Source organism: Globicephala melas, chromosome 10, assembly GCF_963455315.2.
Source record: "Globicephala melas chromosome 10, mGloMel1.2, whole genome shotgun sequence".
Lineage (NCBI taxonomy): Eukaryota > Metazoa > Chordata > Mammalia > Artiodactyla > Delphinidae > Globicephala > Globicephala melas.
The window spans coordinates 8,582,705-8,598,413 of NC_083323.1; the positions used below are offsets into that span (position 1 = coordinate 8,582,705).

The 15,709-nt window shown below is 48.8% G+C and overlaps 1 protein-coding gene across 3 annotated transcripts in view; it reads right to left on the bottom strand.

Moving 5' to 3' along the window:
- GRAP2 (GRB2 related adaptor protein 2) overlaps positions 1–15,709 on the bottom strand; it is a 60,862-nt gene that overhangs the window by 7,680 nt on the left and 37,473 nt on the right. For 2 of the 3 annotated variants that reach the window (XM_030855903.2, XM_030855902.2), the window contains exons 2-4: positions 10,059–10,150; positions 3,296–3,387; positions 25–144 (exon numbers count right to left, since the gene is read on the bottom strand). In XM_030855903.2, the coding sequence (XP_030711763.2) occupies positions 25–144; positions 3,296–3,387; positions 10,059–10,136 (290 nt within the window). In that variant the 5' untranslated portion in view covers positions 10,137–10,150. Of the gene's footprint in view, positions 1–24; positions 145–3,295; positions 3,388–9,119; positions 9,144–10,058; positions 10,151–15,709 lie in introns of those variants that run through there. The other variant, XM_060306213.1, reaches the window with a different exon arrangement.

Genomic DNA, 15,709 nt, shown 5'->3' on the forward strand with positions numbered 1-15,709 from the left:
GGAGGAGTCAGGGACAGCCGGTACCTGACAGATATGGAGAAGTCCCCTGGGGAGCTCTGGCTGGCCCGGATGATGAAGCAACCAACCTCCTTGCCCATCAGCAAGCTCTCTGCCTGGTGTCGTGAGAGGCCTTCGTGAAACCACCTATCAGGTGAGATAAAAGCAGAGGATCTTGGTGAGACGCCAGAGTGACGGTAGGGGTGAGGGTAAGGAGGGAAGGAAGTAGGGGAGAGATGACCCAAAGGGAGAGAGGCTGGGAACTGCTCAGCAGAGAGCAGACAGAGACCAAAGAGGGGCCAGGTGCTTTTGAAACTAAACAAACGCTCCAGCAGTTTACAGGCGAGGCAAGTGAGTGCTCCCCTTGAGGCACCTCCTGTCCCGTTCCCCCAGGAGAAGTCTCTCTCCTGCTTGGAAATCCTGAATCATGGAAATGTGCCACTGCACCAAACGGGACAGCGTGGGAGTCACTCACTGTGGGGAGTGGCTTCCTGCAGGCAGCTGTGAGAGGGATGTCTCTAGAAAAGAACTGCAGGGACAGGGACCCCTTGGGGCACTGGAGGCAATGGGCAGGGCCTTGGGTGCCAGCTCCGGGCTGAGACCTTGGTGGCCGGGAAAGAGGGTCACAGCCCAGGGCCCCTGGGTGGCGTGGGGCGGGAGCGGCTGTGCTCCCTGCCTGGCAGAGGCTGCAGGGCACCCAGGGAGGCCCGCACACACGCTTGGAAATAAGCAAGCCTGGTAGCAGCCAGAGAGAGGCATCTACACAGCCAGCTCCTGGGCCCTCCCCAAAACCAGGCTGGAAAATAATCTTTACCCTGGAAAAGAAGAAACCAAGGAGAAACTGCTCTTTCAGGCTGGCAGCCTTTGGAAGCATTGCTGCAGGGGTTACAGCGTATATGAAAAAGGCCAAACTCTTGCACAGGGGCAAGTCAAACAGTGGCTACAGCCACGGGGCAGGAGGCCAGAAACCTCTCTCAACCACAGAGAAGCGGAACAAGTGTTTGCAATCCCTCAGCAGCCAAAGGTAGGGTGGTGTCCTTTTGCTGCAAGGTGCCTGCTCTAATTGCCACCCCTGGAAAGCCAGTATGTGTGTCCCTTTAAGATGAAGGTCCAACGGGCCGCAGCTTTGGATTCCTTTGTGAGCAGTTCCCTGTGCTCTTTGGAATGTAGGAACTGAACAGACATGGGTGGCGGAAGAATGTCCTTCCTCCAGACCTGGGACTTGCAGGGGAAGGTTGGTCGGGCTCTGAGGGGAGCCTGGAGATCTGCCTGGAGATCCTGCCAGAGTGTTTGCCATGCAAACCTACCATGCTGATGAGTGGCCACCACAGGAAATGTAATGGGGAAGGGAAGAGAATGGGACCCCCTCCACAGCAGCCATCCTCAGAGGAGATATCTCGGAAGAGGCGGCAAACAGTGAGGGGACTGTTCAGAAAATACACACTTGTCCTCCATCTGGAATTTGATAAGTGACTTCCCTCAAGACTTGCAAAAATGTCCACACCCTGCATATGAAACGAGTGCCAGGTTTTCCTATTACACATCGTTCCAAAAGCTATTCATTCATAGCTAACAGCTTTTATTAAACATCTACTCTGTGCTGAGCCTCCTTCTGGGGATATAGCGGATACAGTGGTGAGCAGCACAGACAAGGACCCTCATGGAACTTCTTATATTCTAGTGCGGTGGGGAGAGACACACCATAAACAACAAAGTAATAAGAATATTAAGTGTGTCAGCTGATGTAAGTGTTGTGGAGGAAATGAAAACAGAGGAGAGATGGGGTGGGGGAGTCATTCAAAATATGGTGATGGGGGGCGTCTCACTGGGAGGGCGACATTCTAACTGTAAAGGAGACGGGGGAGGCGAGGAGAAACTGGCAAAGGAGTCGGGGAAGGAGCAGCCAGGGAGGCGGGAAGAGAACCAGGAAGAAGGATGTTCTGGAAGCCAAAAGAAGAGGGAGAGATTCCCCACATCGAATCATGCTGACGTGATGGCCTACTTTCGGCCACTGGGACCAGCAGTTCACGGTGACCTTGAAGTTGTGTGGGTTCTGGAGAGAATGGCAGGAGAGGACTTTAGGACGGCAAATATAATGATTCTTTTGAAGAAGTGGAGTCGTAGCTGGAAGGGGGTTTGGAATCAAGGGTTTTGCTGTTTGGTTTCGCTTTTTGGTTTTTGGTAAGATGGGAGAAACTGCGACATCTTTGTTTGCTGCCGGGAAGGATCCGGCAGAGAGGGAGGCAAGTCGATGCGCGAGAGAGGGGAGAACGTCTGCTCGAAGCGCAGATGGTTCTTTCCAAACAACTGCAGGAAAGGCAGTGTCTGCGCAGTTGCAGGATGTGGGTGGATGCAGCGAGTCAGGGCGGGTGGGGTCGAGGGGCTTTTCTGGGGGCCTCCGCTGTCCTGGAAGCCAGGCCATCCGCCGAGAGCGCGGTGTAAGAGGGGCTGCAGGTGTGCCGTGCTCACCTAGAAGATGACAGGGCAGCCTCAGGAGCCCCCTGGCTGAGGTCAGTGGTCATTCTATTGGTTCAGTGGTCACTTTGTTCTTCGGCTAGACCCTGACCCTCACACAACGTTAGATTTCTATCTCACCCCTGTGGTCAATTCTTGAGGTGCACGTGACCCAATCTCAATTTTTCGTTTCCTCTTTATGGAGGGAATTTCCCTGACCTCTCTCACTGGTGCGAACATGGTTTCAGGAAGGCCGAGAGCTTCGTCCTCCTGGCTGGGATGGAGGGTGGGTTGGGAGATAAAAGAGAAGAGGCCTGAAGGAGCAGCTGTTGAGGTGGAGTGACCGAGAGCGCACCCCACGCACCCCCGGAATTCTTGGAAACCCCATGGTTGCAATTATACATGATGTTAGTTTATAAACTTAAAATAGGTGATTCTTTTTTTTTTTTTGCGGTACGCGGGCCTCTCACTGTTGTGGCCTCTCCCGTTGCGGAGCACAGGCTCCGGACGCGCAGGCTCAGCGGCCATGGCTCACGGGCCCAGCCGCTCCGCGGCATGTGGGATCCTCCCGAACCCGTGTCCCCTGCATCGGCAGGCGGACTCTCAACCACTGCACCACCAGGGAAGCCCAAAATAGGTGACTCTTGCCCATGGTATAAAATTCAAACGAGAATGCTGTGCAATGCGAATCTCCCTCCCACCCCTGGCCTTCAGCTGGGTGGTTCCCTCTCCAGAGGCAACCATTTTTGACAGCGTCCGGGCTGTGCCGGGATAATTCTAGTCGCTGCTGCAGTAAAGGGGAGTGTGTGGGGCAGGCCCATCTCAGCAGGCTGGAAATACTTACTCAGGAAACTTGATGTCTATAAAATTCTTGGGCACGTATCCTTCTTGGCTCCTAAGCTCCGCCTTGAACCACTCCTCTTGGTTACTTAAGATCTACAGGGAGGAGAAGGAAGGACAAAGACACTGTGGGGAGGACTCCAAGGAGCGGGAGAAAGGGGTTGCAGGGCAAAGAAAGCGCTCTGGGATTTAGAGGAAAATAAGCCCAAGAAGCCACACAGCCGCTCGAGTGGGGAGCGGCTGGCTTATCTTTGGAGTTTGGCTTCCCTTGACCCCAAGCTATTTCTGTCCACGTGGGCCACCCACTCATAGGACCGCACCTGGCCTGACCTCCCAGACTCAGGGCTCAGGGGCTTCCCTGAACCCCTTTTCTCCTTCTGTTTGGGAGATTTGTGTCCCAGATCTTAGCACTTTAAGCTCCTCATCTAGGCAGGTAGTTTCTCCTTCTCTGCCAGGTAACAAGGAAACTTTTAATTTTAATTTGCTCTTCGTTTTTCACACCAGCAGATTAAAACGTAAACATCAAGCGGGGGGCTAGCTTTGAAAACAGTAACTCTTGGTGTTCACACTCCATGTTTTCACAAAGAGTTTGGACATAACTCAAGATACCTGGAATGCCTTTTCCAAACTTGCTTTTAGACCCAGATCATAGGCAAAACCAGAAGTTCTGTCTCATTACTGTAGGGTCTTACCTCGACCACGACCCCAAATGTCATCACCTGCCCTGATTACTCGTCTGACCCTCCAGACGTGGCTCTATGTGGCTTCTGGTTATTTCAGAAAATCTTTTACCATCAAAAGACAAATATCTGCCCCCCCCCCCACTGAGAACGTTTCTAAAATATGTAGCGCAGACTCAACAATAATTCAAAATGAAGATGGCAGAACAAAAAGATGGGAAGAAACTTGACGATGTCACGGAGCCGCTGAATTAGCCATCCAGGAGCCCTCCTACTTCTGGACTTTGCAGGAGAAATTATAAATCTTCTGTTGTCGTTTAAGCCAATTTTAGTTTCTGTTTCTTGTAGCTGAAAATGTCATACAATAATAAAGAGGATAGCAGAAGATGGATAGGAAAGGTTGCTCAGAGGAGAGGCCATCTGGGTTGCCCAGGCAATGAAAGGAGCTACCCAGGCGAAGTCTGATGGCAAAAGAGCTACTTCTGGGGAGTGAGGAAGAAGGTGCATTCTGGGGACAAAACATCTCGGTCAGGGGACAGTTTAGATTGTGACTCCAGGAGAAGAGAGAGGGGAAACCAGGGGCACAGGGCCTTGTAGCCCACGTTGAAAAGCATGGATTTTTATCTTGAAACGTATGGGGAGCCATGAAAGGATTTTCAGCAGGGAAATAGCACAGGGAGAATCAGAGTTAAGAACGGCATGCTGTATCAGAGCGTGAAGATGGATTGGGGCGTAAAGTCAGGGGAGAAAGTGTAGGAAGACGCGTGTAGCCATCTAGGCAAGAGACGAAGGGGATCTGGCCTGAGAACAGGTGAGGACAGATTTCAGAGGAATCAGGAAGCACAAACGGGCAGGACTTCCTGACTGTTCGCAGAGCCTAGGGAGAAGGGGAATTCTGGGATGCCTCCGGATTTCTGGCTTGGGAGACTGAGTGGGTGGCGATGCCTTTACTAAAATAGAAAATACAGGAGGAGGAGCAGGTCTGAGGGAAAACTCACAGACTTCAGGTCGCCTGTACGGGAATCAAGTTGCCCCGGGACGCTCTGAGAAGGAAGGATTAGCGAGCGTTGGAGATGTGTGTGGGGCTCAGCGGAGAAGTGGGGGCTGGAGCTAGATTTCGGAGTCGATTCATCCAAAAGTGGGTGGACTTGAAGCCTCTGGTTTCTCCCTCCCAGAGATGGGAAGAGAGCTGAAGAGAGCTAAGTAATTGAGAAGCAGGGTTGACCTATTTCTAATATCACTCCTGAGTCTGGGATGAGAAGGCCTGGGGTCTAGCTTGGTCCCGTCACTAGCTGTCTGACCTCAGGCGAGTCAAATACCATCTGCCAAATGGGGGCAATAAAAACTGGTCGGCGCCTCACGGAGCTGATGCAAGGATCAAACGCGCCCTGGTACCTGGACGTCCTTCAGAGAGTTCAGGCTGTGTTTTTAAATATAATTCTGTAAAATGTGATATTCTTATGAGGGAGAACTCCAGCTCTGAAGGACACGGAAGGGTTTATAAGTTCTTTAAAGTGTTATATGTGTATGTTTTGAAGGTAATCATGTGTTCTGAAGAAATAAAAGTGTGTCCCATGTTTGAGTTCTAGAATTGCTGAGAAAAGAAAACGCTATAGTTTCTGACATCAAATGTGACTGTCGGCATCACTAAGGGCGTGTGGGTACGCGTGTGGCGAGGGGCCTGTGGGGAAGGTGGGAAATCTAGGTCAAAGGAGGAGCCAGGGAGCTCAGCAGCAGGGCCTGGCTGCACATAAGGAACACGGGGGCATTTCACTCTGCGCCAAGCGTAAAGGCTCTGGAATTCCTTTCTCCCGTCACATGGGAAGGCTATGTGCGGCTTGGGCAGCAGTCAAGTAGCAGGGTGAGCGGGGATGAGGTAAAAGGCCATTTGGAAATCGGTGCTGCACGGTAAGAACCACACTTCGCTCTGAGCTCTCTGACCCCAAACCGGCTGCAATTTTAGTAATCGTGGCTCATGCCCATCTACCCCCTGTAGCAACCGAAGATCGTCCCACGGTGCCAGCCATTTTCCCCACCACCCGGTGCTCGGTCGGCCTGAGATCTCGTTCCCAGAGAGGCGCATTTATCGGCTTTCTGTGGTGCATAGAAGGCAAGGTTTTAAAAAGATCTCATTTTCTGCAAAGAAGAGTCTTTGGGGGGAGGTGCCGTTGTTGGCTCAGGGCCCAAACTTCCTCTTCCTCTCATCTCTCCATCTCCTCCGTCCCCCTATCTGTTTTCCCCATCTTGCAGAGCTGGGCGAGTTCAGCCTAAACGCATGAGGTTTCACCCTTAGCTTTGCTGTGACTTAATTCTTACAACGTTGCCTACCGGAATCATTTTCTGGGTTACATGGCCTGAGAATAAGTTAGACGTGGGAAGAAGACAAAATGTACGGTTGGGTGAATTTTAAAACTGGATGAAATTATAGCTCTTAGAGGCATAGCAGAAATCCGAAGTGCTGAAGAAGTTAATTACGTAGGTCTAACTCTGGGGGCTTCTCGGTTGCGGTTTTAGTAGGAAGAAACGGGGTTGTGTTAGACGTATTGCAGAAGCAGATAGAGATGGCCTGGGTCGAGAGACATTTTTTCATAACGACCGGCAGATTCGAGTGGGAAGAGTAAGTTGCGAGCTGTGTGCAGCTGCGGGTCCAGAGGGGCTGATATGAACACGAAACATCCAACCCCTGACTTTTGGAATGTGTCTCGCACAGGAGAAACGGGATCGGGTCATTTGGCCAGAGTTCTGTGTCCAGCATCTTGTTCACCATTCTGGGATCAGCATCTAGTGAGCACCTGCTGTTTGTACTTAGGTGCCGGGAATACAGAGATGAACAAGCTGGGGCCTGCGCCCCCGGGGAACTCAAAGTCTGCATGGGGCGGTTGATGGTAAGCGAGACATTTTGTGTACCTTCTAATGAAAATGTCTGTTTAGTCTTTTAGCGCTAAAGGCCAAACACGAAAGAACATTCCATGAGTGAATTGCCAGGGCAGTTAAGAGCTAGCCTTGAAAACAATTTCAAAAAAAAAAAAAAGAAAAGAAAAGAAAAGAAAACAATTTCCAGAATCCTGGGGCTTGTTAGCCATCTCCGGAGGAGAGGGTTGTACGTGGAGACCTACAGGCAGGCCCACGGACCACCATGATACAGACCTTCTGAGAGGCTCAGCCGACAAGCCCCCTCCTCTTTCCTCTTTACCCCTGTGGCTGCAATGGATAGAGTTTGAAAAGAAGGAGGGGTCTGGCTTTCTGATGGAATTCTAAATGAGTGTGCAGAAACGCAGTTAACAATTCAAGACATATGTACCGAGCCCCTACCTGGGGCCGTGACTTGTGTTAGATGCTGGGAATATACAAAGATGAACCTGGCAAAGCTCTGCTCTCACACCAGCGGAGGGATCACCCATTCGCTCATTCATCGAATGTTCATCATATTTCTGTTGTTCTGGACCCCGAGGCAGGCCCGGCCCCAACCTGCGCAGAGCTCTGGGGAGTGGAACAGCCACCATGTGCGCGGACAATCAGGACGGCACGGGGCAAGGGCCGCAGTAGAGGTGGGTACTCAGGGTGCAGAGAGCTGAAGCTCGGCCTGCTTGTAAGTAACTGTCCTGTGAGGCGGGGGTGTGAGTGCCTTGAACAGTGCGTGAAATGCTGTGGAGGAGCTGAAGAGGGAGTATTTAATCTACCGGGGTGGTCAGGAGCGGGGAGGATTAGTGAGGGTTCCCCGGTAGAGGTGGTCAAATATGTGTGTGTGGGAGAAGGGCATTCAGAATACGGGGAGAGCCTGAAAAAGGAGAGTTTGTATATTGCAGCGTGACCTGGGGCATTTCATACACAAAGATGTGTGTGTGTGTGTGTGTGTGTGTGTGTGTGTGTCGCATGTGTGTATGTATATGTGTACGTATGTGTACATGTTCTTGCACGCGAGCATGATGAGGTTGGGCAGTAGGCTGGGGCCAGATGGCTTAGATTTCCATCAACTGGTCATGGGGAACCACTGAACGCTTCTGAGTAAGGAAGTAATGTGATCTGATTTATCTTCTGGAAAGATCCTTCTGGGACTGGTACGTAGAATGAAGGAGGAAGAGACGGGAGGCAATGAGGTCAGTCAAGGGAACACAGTAATAGTCTGAACAGTCAGAGGCAGCAGGATTTGGGTGATATTGACAATACAGTGATCATTTATTGAGCATCCAGTTTGGGCTGGGACCATTACCCCTAAACCTTTCTATAACCCTGCAAGATAGGCATGGCCTCCACTTATAGATGAAGACACTGAAGCTCAGAGGGGGAAAGTGACTGACCCAAGGCCACACAGCTAATGGGCTGGGACTCAAACTCAGATTTATCTGGCTCCAAAGTCCATGCTCCTTTTTATTGCACCAGACTCCTCTCCAGTGAAGAAGGGATTGCTTGGGAGATATGATAAAAGAAAAATATTCAGGGCAGAGAACAGTGTTTAGGTGTGGGACAGAGCTTCATTCAGATACAGGAGAGGGGCCGTTAGCAGTGTCTAATCCTACAGGGGTTTAGTAGGGTCCTTACATTCCACAATGAGGAGATCACCAGTGGACTTTAAGGGAGCATTGGGGGTAAAAGACAGATTCCAGAGGGTTCCAGTGGCATGAACAGGAAGTGAGGGAGTGGAGGCACCCAGCATAGAGAGTTCTTCCCAGTGCTGGCAGTGAGGAGAAGAAAGAAATTAGGAGCTGAACAGAGAAGCAGATTTGAGGAAAGTTTTTTTTTTTTTTTTTTTTTTCCTTTTTCCTTTTCTGGGGAAGAGGGAAATTTTAAGCCAGATAGTAGATTCTGTCTGAAATGGGAGATGAGGGATGCGACTTGCCCCCAACCCCCCAGGGAGGTTCTCTTTTGGGTGAAAACACTGGAGAATGGTAGATAATCACATGGTCACAATACCCCACAAGGAAGGGAGGGACTGCTCACCTTGTCGCAGACCCCTCTGTGACCTTGGTAAGATCCCAAGGAAGTGAAGGTCACTTTTTCCTGGGTCAGCAGCCCAAGCAATATTTTGACCTTGAGAAGTTCCAACATGGAAGGCGTACTCTTGGCAGCCACATTACCAGATCTTGCAAGATGAGAGCAGTCAGAGGGATAAACATTGGGGGGTTAAAATTCCAAACCACGTCATCCCACCTGGTTTGTGCTCCACAGACACTGTCCGAGTCACCCTCTCACGTATGATAGGGTTCTTTCCATGGCAAGCATTTATCTTCGTGGAGAGACAATGGTGGTCTCAGTGCCACTGGGTAGTCTCAGGAGGCCCATATGGGTTGCTGAGGACCGAGGATCGGGGTATCCGAGGTGCTCTGAGGCCAGGAAGGGGGACATAGGTGCCAGAGATTCCCCAGTGGCCTCTTGAAGAACTCCTATGCTATTTTGCACAAAACAGGGGCTAAGATGCAGAGTCTGTAAGCATGGTGCATGAAATGTGGGAGGAGTCCAAGACCTCTTCAGTTCAGCAAGTGGCCACTACAACTCAAGTGCGGGCAAAGAAAAGTTGTGAGGAACCCCTGAGTGGTGGGTGTGCATGGCCTTTGTTGACCCGCATCTCCTCCAGCTGACTTTCCAGATGTCCCCATCCACACCTTCCTCCTGTAAGTTCCAGCCGTGCTGAAACTCACAATGCTGACCTAATTCTGCCTGGGCTCGCCCACCTCTGAGCTTTAGCCAAAAGCCCGAATCACCTTCATTGTGTTTCCTGACAACTGATGTTGCCACCCGTTCCTACAACCCCATCTTTCAAGGTGGGATCACTTGTCCCCTCACCTGTGCTCCTGGGCACTCAGATAAGACCATCTGTGACAGCCCTTTGGATGGATTTGTTTCCCCCTCCAGACCACGAGCATCTCAGGACAAGGATGGTGGCTTATGCCAATCGGATTTCCATCACCCGGCCTTGTAGCTGGTGCACAGGCGCTCAGAAGGAACCCTTTTGAATGAGGCAAACTTCACATTTTGAAAGGAACTGTGTGTATTTCTTGAGAAACAAAGGATGGATTGTTAGATTAACTCAGTGGCTAAACCGGAGTAACCTAAACTCTCCCCGGCTCTCCCGGGTCCCGCGTCACCTACCTTCAGAACATCTCCAGCGTGAAAGCTCAGTTCATCCTCTCCTGAGGCCATGAAATCAAACTTGGCAATGGCTTCCATGTTGTAACGCGAAGCTGGAAGGGAAATAATGTGGTCATTGTGCCTTTCTGCCAGGAGGAGGGCAGTCTTAGCAGTTGGTGGAGAGGGTCCAAGGTCTCCAGGCCAGAGAGGAAGGCGTAGGCACACAGTGAGGGCTTTTGTTTTCAGAAAGAGCTGCACGAGCTGCAAGGATCCACTTCCCGGCATCATTCTGTGAATCCCCAGATGCCAGGAGCAGGAAATGAAGGCCAGCCACCGCCTTTCCCCTTCTCCTTTCATCCCCATTTGCTGTCCTGGCCTGTAAGCGTTTCTGGGGCATCTCTGTTTCCGGTTGATAAGGACAGAAGACTTGCTATCATCTCTAACTTGAGGCCTGGGGGCCTGGAAAGACTGTTCTGTAAACACTATCCCAAGGCTGTCCCTCGACAGCTATATTTAGCCAGGCGGTGTTAATTAGACAGATGCCATTTTCTCTTTTACATCTGAATCATTTAAGAGAATTAGACAGCATTGGTCAGTGGGGAACTTAGCGGCCTTCTACATGGTTTGAGAGTGGAAAGCATTCTGGTTTTAGAATTGGGAGACTAAATGAGTCAGATTCCTTATTTTATTATTATTGCGTAAGCCAAGGACATTTTGGAAATTTGCCTTTTAATACCTCTGAATTGAGTTAAAACATTGGCTCCTCCTAGTAACACATGAGACCTGTGTAAAGATAAGTAAGTCAGCCCACAAATGAAATATGGTTGGTTTTTTTAGGAGGCGGCGGGGTTGTAATAGAAAGAGAGCAGAGTCCTGGTTGTGTCCGTGAACAGCTGTGTGATCTGTGCGAGTACTAAACCTCTTGGAGCCTCAGTTTCCTCGTTCGTAAAATGGGAATCATAATGTTCAACGAATAAGGATGTAAGATGAAATTAAAGAATAGATGCAAAATGTTGTACAAGATAAAGTTGAGTAGCAGAGCATTTATGTTTTAGAATCACGTTATGGAATGAATTTAGCCTCAGCAAAGGCAGCCTAGCCAAAAGCCACAAAAAGGTTCTTCTGATTTCTCCCACCTCCTCTAAACTTTTCTCATTGTAATTTGAGGCTTGGGCTTCCCTGGTGGCGCAGGGGTTGAGAATCTGCCTGCCGATGCAGGGGACACGGGTTCGAGCCCTGGTCTGTGAAGATCCCATGTGCCGCGGAGCAACTAGGCCCGTGAGCCACAATTACTGAGCCTGTGACAGTGAGAGGCCCGCGCACCGCGATGAAGAGTGGCCCCCGCTCACCGCAACTAGAGAAAGCTCTCGCACAGAAACAAAGACCCAACGCAGCCAAAAATAAATTAATTAATTAATTTAAAAAAAGAACTTTGAGGCTTATTCCCTAGGACGCTCAAGTTCTTTGGTTCTCTGCTAACTGTCAAGGACACCGTCTTGAGAGCTATTGTTTGGCATTTATGTTTTGCAAAATTTGCTTAAGTCTGAAACCCTCAAACCTAACTGACTTTCAGTGACCAGGAAACTGGGACCACAATTATCCTCTCAGTGGGAATTTCTGCCCAAGTGACGAGATTTAGGTAAATAAGGAAGGTGGCTGCCCGTGGGAGGGGGCGGCACCCGGAGATCAGGGGTTTAAAGCGGACTGCAACCCTGGTGATGGCAAGGGGCGCCTTCCTCTGATTTTCCACATTTGCTTGGTCTTCCAAAGGCAGTTTATAGAGGTGAGTATTACCAATCCCAAAGATAGATATTAAGCAAAAATATTTCAGGATCCAAAGGAAAATGTCATAGCTCACTGTCAGCTTTATCACCAGCCAAAACTTATTTCCAAACCCAAAATATATATACTTTTTGTGCACTTTCTTCAAGATCTGTCCGTCTAAGGCAAATTAAAATTTTTGTGACCTAGGATGACCCACTCAACAGGAAGAAGTATTCTGTCCTCCTGAGTGAAAGCTAAATGCCTTTGCTGACTTGATTCACCCCATTACTTTAACATGCAAAGCTTTCCCTAATTAAGGCCTTGCCTCTGATGTGCAGGAAGATGGGCTTCTGTGGGTCACCCACATGGTATCAGCAGCAGACACTGGTCACATCAAGAGATCAAGTGTCAGGTGAATAGTCCTAAAAACCAAGATCCCATTTCTATGCAAATTTACCTTAATAAGCAGGATGGAGACAAGGGGAGGGCAAATGCTAAACATATTAGAAAGTCACATACATTAGAGATGGAAAAAAATATCCAACGCATGCTCTAGATATGACCTTGAGCTTGGGAGATCTTTCCTACATTACATGTAGCTCCAGGCTGGCTGTAAGTCATTCAGTGAGAAGGGCTGAGGCAGAAGTAAACTTGCTTCTGAACGGTGGCACTTTTCTCTGCTTTCCCCCAGGAAGCAGGTGGTGTGGCAAAGCCAACAACAGAGGCGTGTCACAGAGCTCCCCAGCTTGTAATATTAATCCTGGCTCAGAAAACCCAGTTAAACAGGCCCACTCTTCGTGAAATCACGTTGAAAAAAATCTGTTTGCGTCCCATTTCCGTTTGTGAAATGAAATCTGTTCAGATGCTGTTTGGTGGGAGGGAGATGCTCAGGGTGGAGTGGGGGATGCTCTGTTTTCATTCAAATCACCGGGCTCTGCAAGTTCTTCCCTTGAATTTATCATTCTCTGCTTCCCTAATAGCGGAGAATGGTAAATGGGCCAGCCCCAGGGGTTGGTCTTCTGTTTGATCACAAAAATGCATGGAAAGTTATATCCTATTCCTTTATATCCGTTAGTTTTAATTTTGAAAAGTTAAAAATTACCACCAGGGGAAAAATGAAAACAACTAACATAGTTTATTCAGTACTTATCCATTTTCTTTGGTACCTACTACCACTGCATACTGCAACTGGAAAAAGAAAACAAATAAATGATGGAGCTAAAACATGGTAGCAACAATTCCAAGAGAGAAAAGAGTGGGGAGAGAGAGAGAAAGGGCAGCAGCCCCAAGAACTCAAGAATGTGGTGGAGTCTTCTTCCCGCTGTTTGCAGTTACAACGCTGCTGACCTCAGGGGAAGATGAAGACAGACACCTCCTCAGAGAGCCTCACAGATGGGTTAAATGCGTTTTCCCTTCCAGTGATCAGCTTTAGAAATGGCTGCAATGCTACCTGCCATAGAGCGTGAATGAGAAGTGACAGCATCCAGGTGCCAGGCCCCTGCCAGCAGCCTCCCCCCTCATCCCGGCCTCAGTGATGGTACCATTTGTTCAGGAATCCCGCCTCCGAGCCACGCAGGGCTCCTGGCTCTGCTTCTCACCAGCCCTCTGCATCTCTCTCACTCTCCTGCTTTTACAAATTGTACGGAATACCCATCAGCAGCCCCGAGACACAGACCACCACTGGACGACACCACACAGGACATCCTCAGCACGATTTTCTCTGCCCTGGCCTTTCCATTTAAGCTTCTTGTACCGCCAAAAAACCTGAAAAAGAGTCAGCCTATATACCAGGAATGCTTATGTACTTCTAAAATATAAGTCACCGTGGAGGATGAAAACAAAAGCTAGGAGACAGCTCTTTAAAAGAGCCTCCATTTGAAAGCCAGAGTCAGGGGATATGTTCAGAAGAAACGCAGAGTTAACATCAAAATGGTACCAGGCAAGCAACTTCTTGAACGATTTCAGTTCCTCCTAATTTGGCTATGAATAGTGAAGGTTTCCGTTTTACTTGTCTCTGGAAAAGAGCGATTGCATAACAGCACGGAGCTGTTCCGAAGATTCCGGCTCAGGACCCAGGGAAAGAAGGAGCCAGGTCCTAAACTGAATCGCGACAACACTTCCTGTTTTGCTGGGGAGAGCCCTAATTTGAATATTATATGATTTGCCCCAGTTTCTGTTGTCAGGTGGTTAAGATTATGTCTTGAAAAAAGAAGAGAAACTGCTCTTGATAAGTATTTCTTATAGCCTATTTATCAGGACACGAGCAACATAATTTGTATTGATTTATGGATTGATAGAATAGTGAGGAGTTTACATTTTAGAACTTTGGCTGCACTGACCAAGAGGAGCTTAGCCGAAAATGTAAAATTATACCAGCTCTCTAGGTTCACATAATGCGCATGCTTGGAATCTGCACCCTTTCATCGGCAAAGCCCCTCCTGGAGACCGTGGGAAGGCAGTGCCTCCTCTTCTGAATTGACAAGGTCAGCTCAGTGACAAGGTCAACTCAGAAGTGCGAAACCTCACAGGGCCAGGAAAAAATGATGATAGCTAGCTAAACCTCACTGTACACAATAGATCTGTTCTTGGAGAGTTATTATGAAGAGAGTATTTGCAAATGGAATCATTAGCATGCATTATGGAGGCTCATTCTACAAAGGAACCCCGTGGTGAATCCCTTTACAAAATGGAAAGGAAAATTTGTTATGCAAATAGCTATCTTTTAATTGATCTGTTTGAAAGGCTGGGTTTTCGTGCACTGAGTCTTAAAACGGAGCGCACCTGTGTATCTACCTCTCTCACCGTGGGTTAAATATTAGTTCCCCCTTTTCTTAACCCCCAAATGCTTTCTAAAAACCTCTTCTACTGATATATAACATCACCCCTCAGAATATAGAGTAGGAGTTCTGTAAAGGGCCAGAGAGAAAGGGTTTTCGGCTCCGCGAGCTGTACGGTCTCTGCCATGACCACGCATCGTGCCGTTTTCCAGAAGCCAGCCTGAGAGAACAGTCAATGAACAGGCAGAGCTGGGTTCTGATACAATTTTATTTACGCTCACTGAGACTTGAATTTCATATAATTTTTACATGCCACAAGTTATTATTATTCTGATTTTTCCCCACCATTCAGAAAGAGTAATAACCATCTTAACTTGTGGCCAAAAATACGTGATGAGTCAAATTTGACCTACTGGCCGTAGTTTACGGACTCCTGGTATAGACGTTTTTATCAATATTCTATCTATCTCCCCTGATAGTCTGTAAACTTCTTGGGGTCTTAGGAGTAGCTGGACCTGGATTTGAACCTCAGAGGTGGCATTTACTTCCCAAGTATCAAAGTTTCTTCAACCCTAACCCGGAAGTAGCCACCCTTACTTCACAGGGATCCTGTGTGTAGATGTGTAGAAAGACCCTGGCGCACAGTAGGCATCCAGTAAATGGTAGTAACGGTTGTTATTTCTTCGTAGATGCCCTACGATACCTCACCAGTGCTTAGGCACATAGCAAATGCTTGTTGAGTGACTGGAAACATGATAAATGGCCTGCCGTCAGAGTTGCAACTGTAATTGATTTCCTCGGGGAAGGGGCAGCTGACCGGAGGACCCGTTTACAAGGATGGATTAATTTCCCATTCAAAGGTGCCCTGACTTCTGGGCAAACTCAGCCAGAGATAATGAAGCAGGCACCCACGCTAAAGGTCTGATTTATTTAATCCAATAGAGGGCAATGGTGCGTCCCAAACAGTGGATTCCATCTCGTAACTTTTCTATGCATCTCGAGTCCCCGCAACCTCTCTCCAAACAGTTTGGCGACAGTCTTCTTTCTCTCTGGTGCGTTTTAAGGCATATAAACTTTAACGTTTCAAAGAGTCTCAAACCCATAAAATACAGAATTGCTTTGATGGATAAA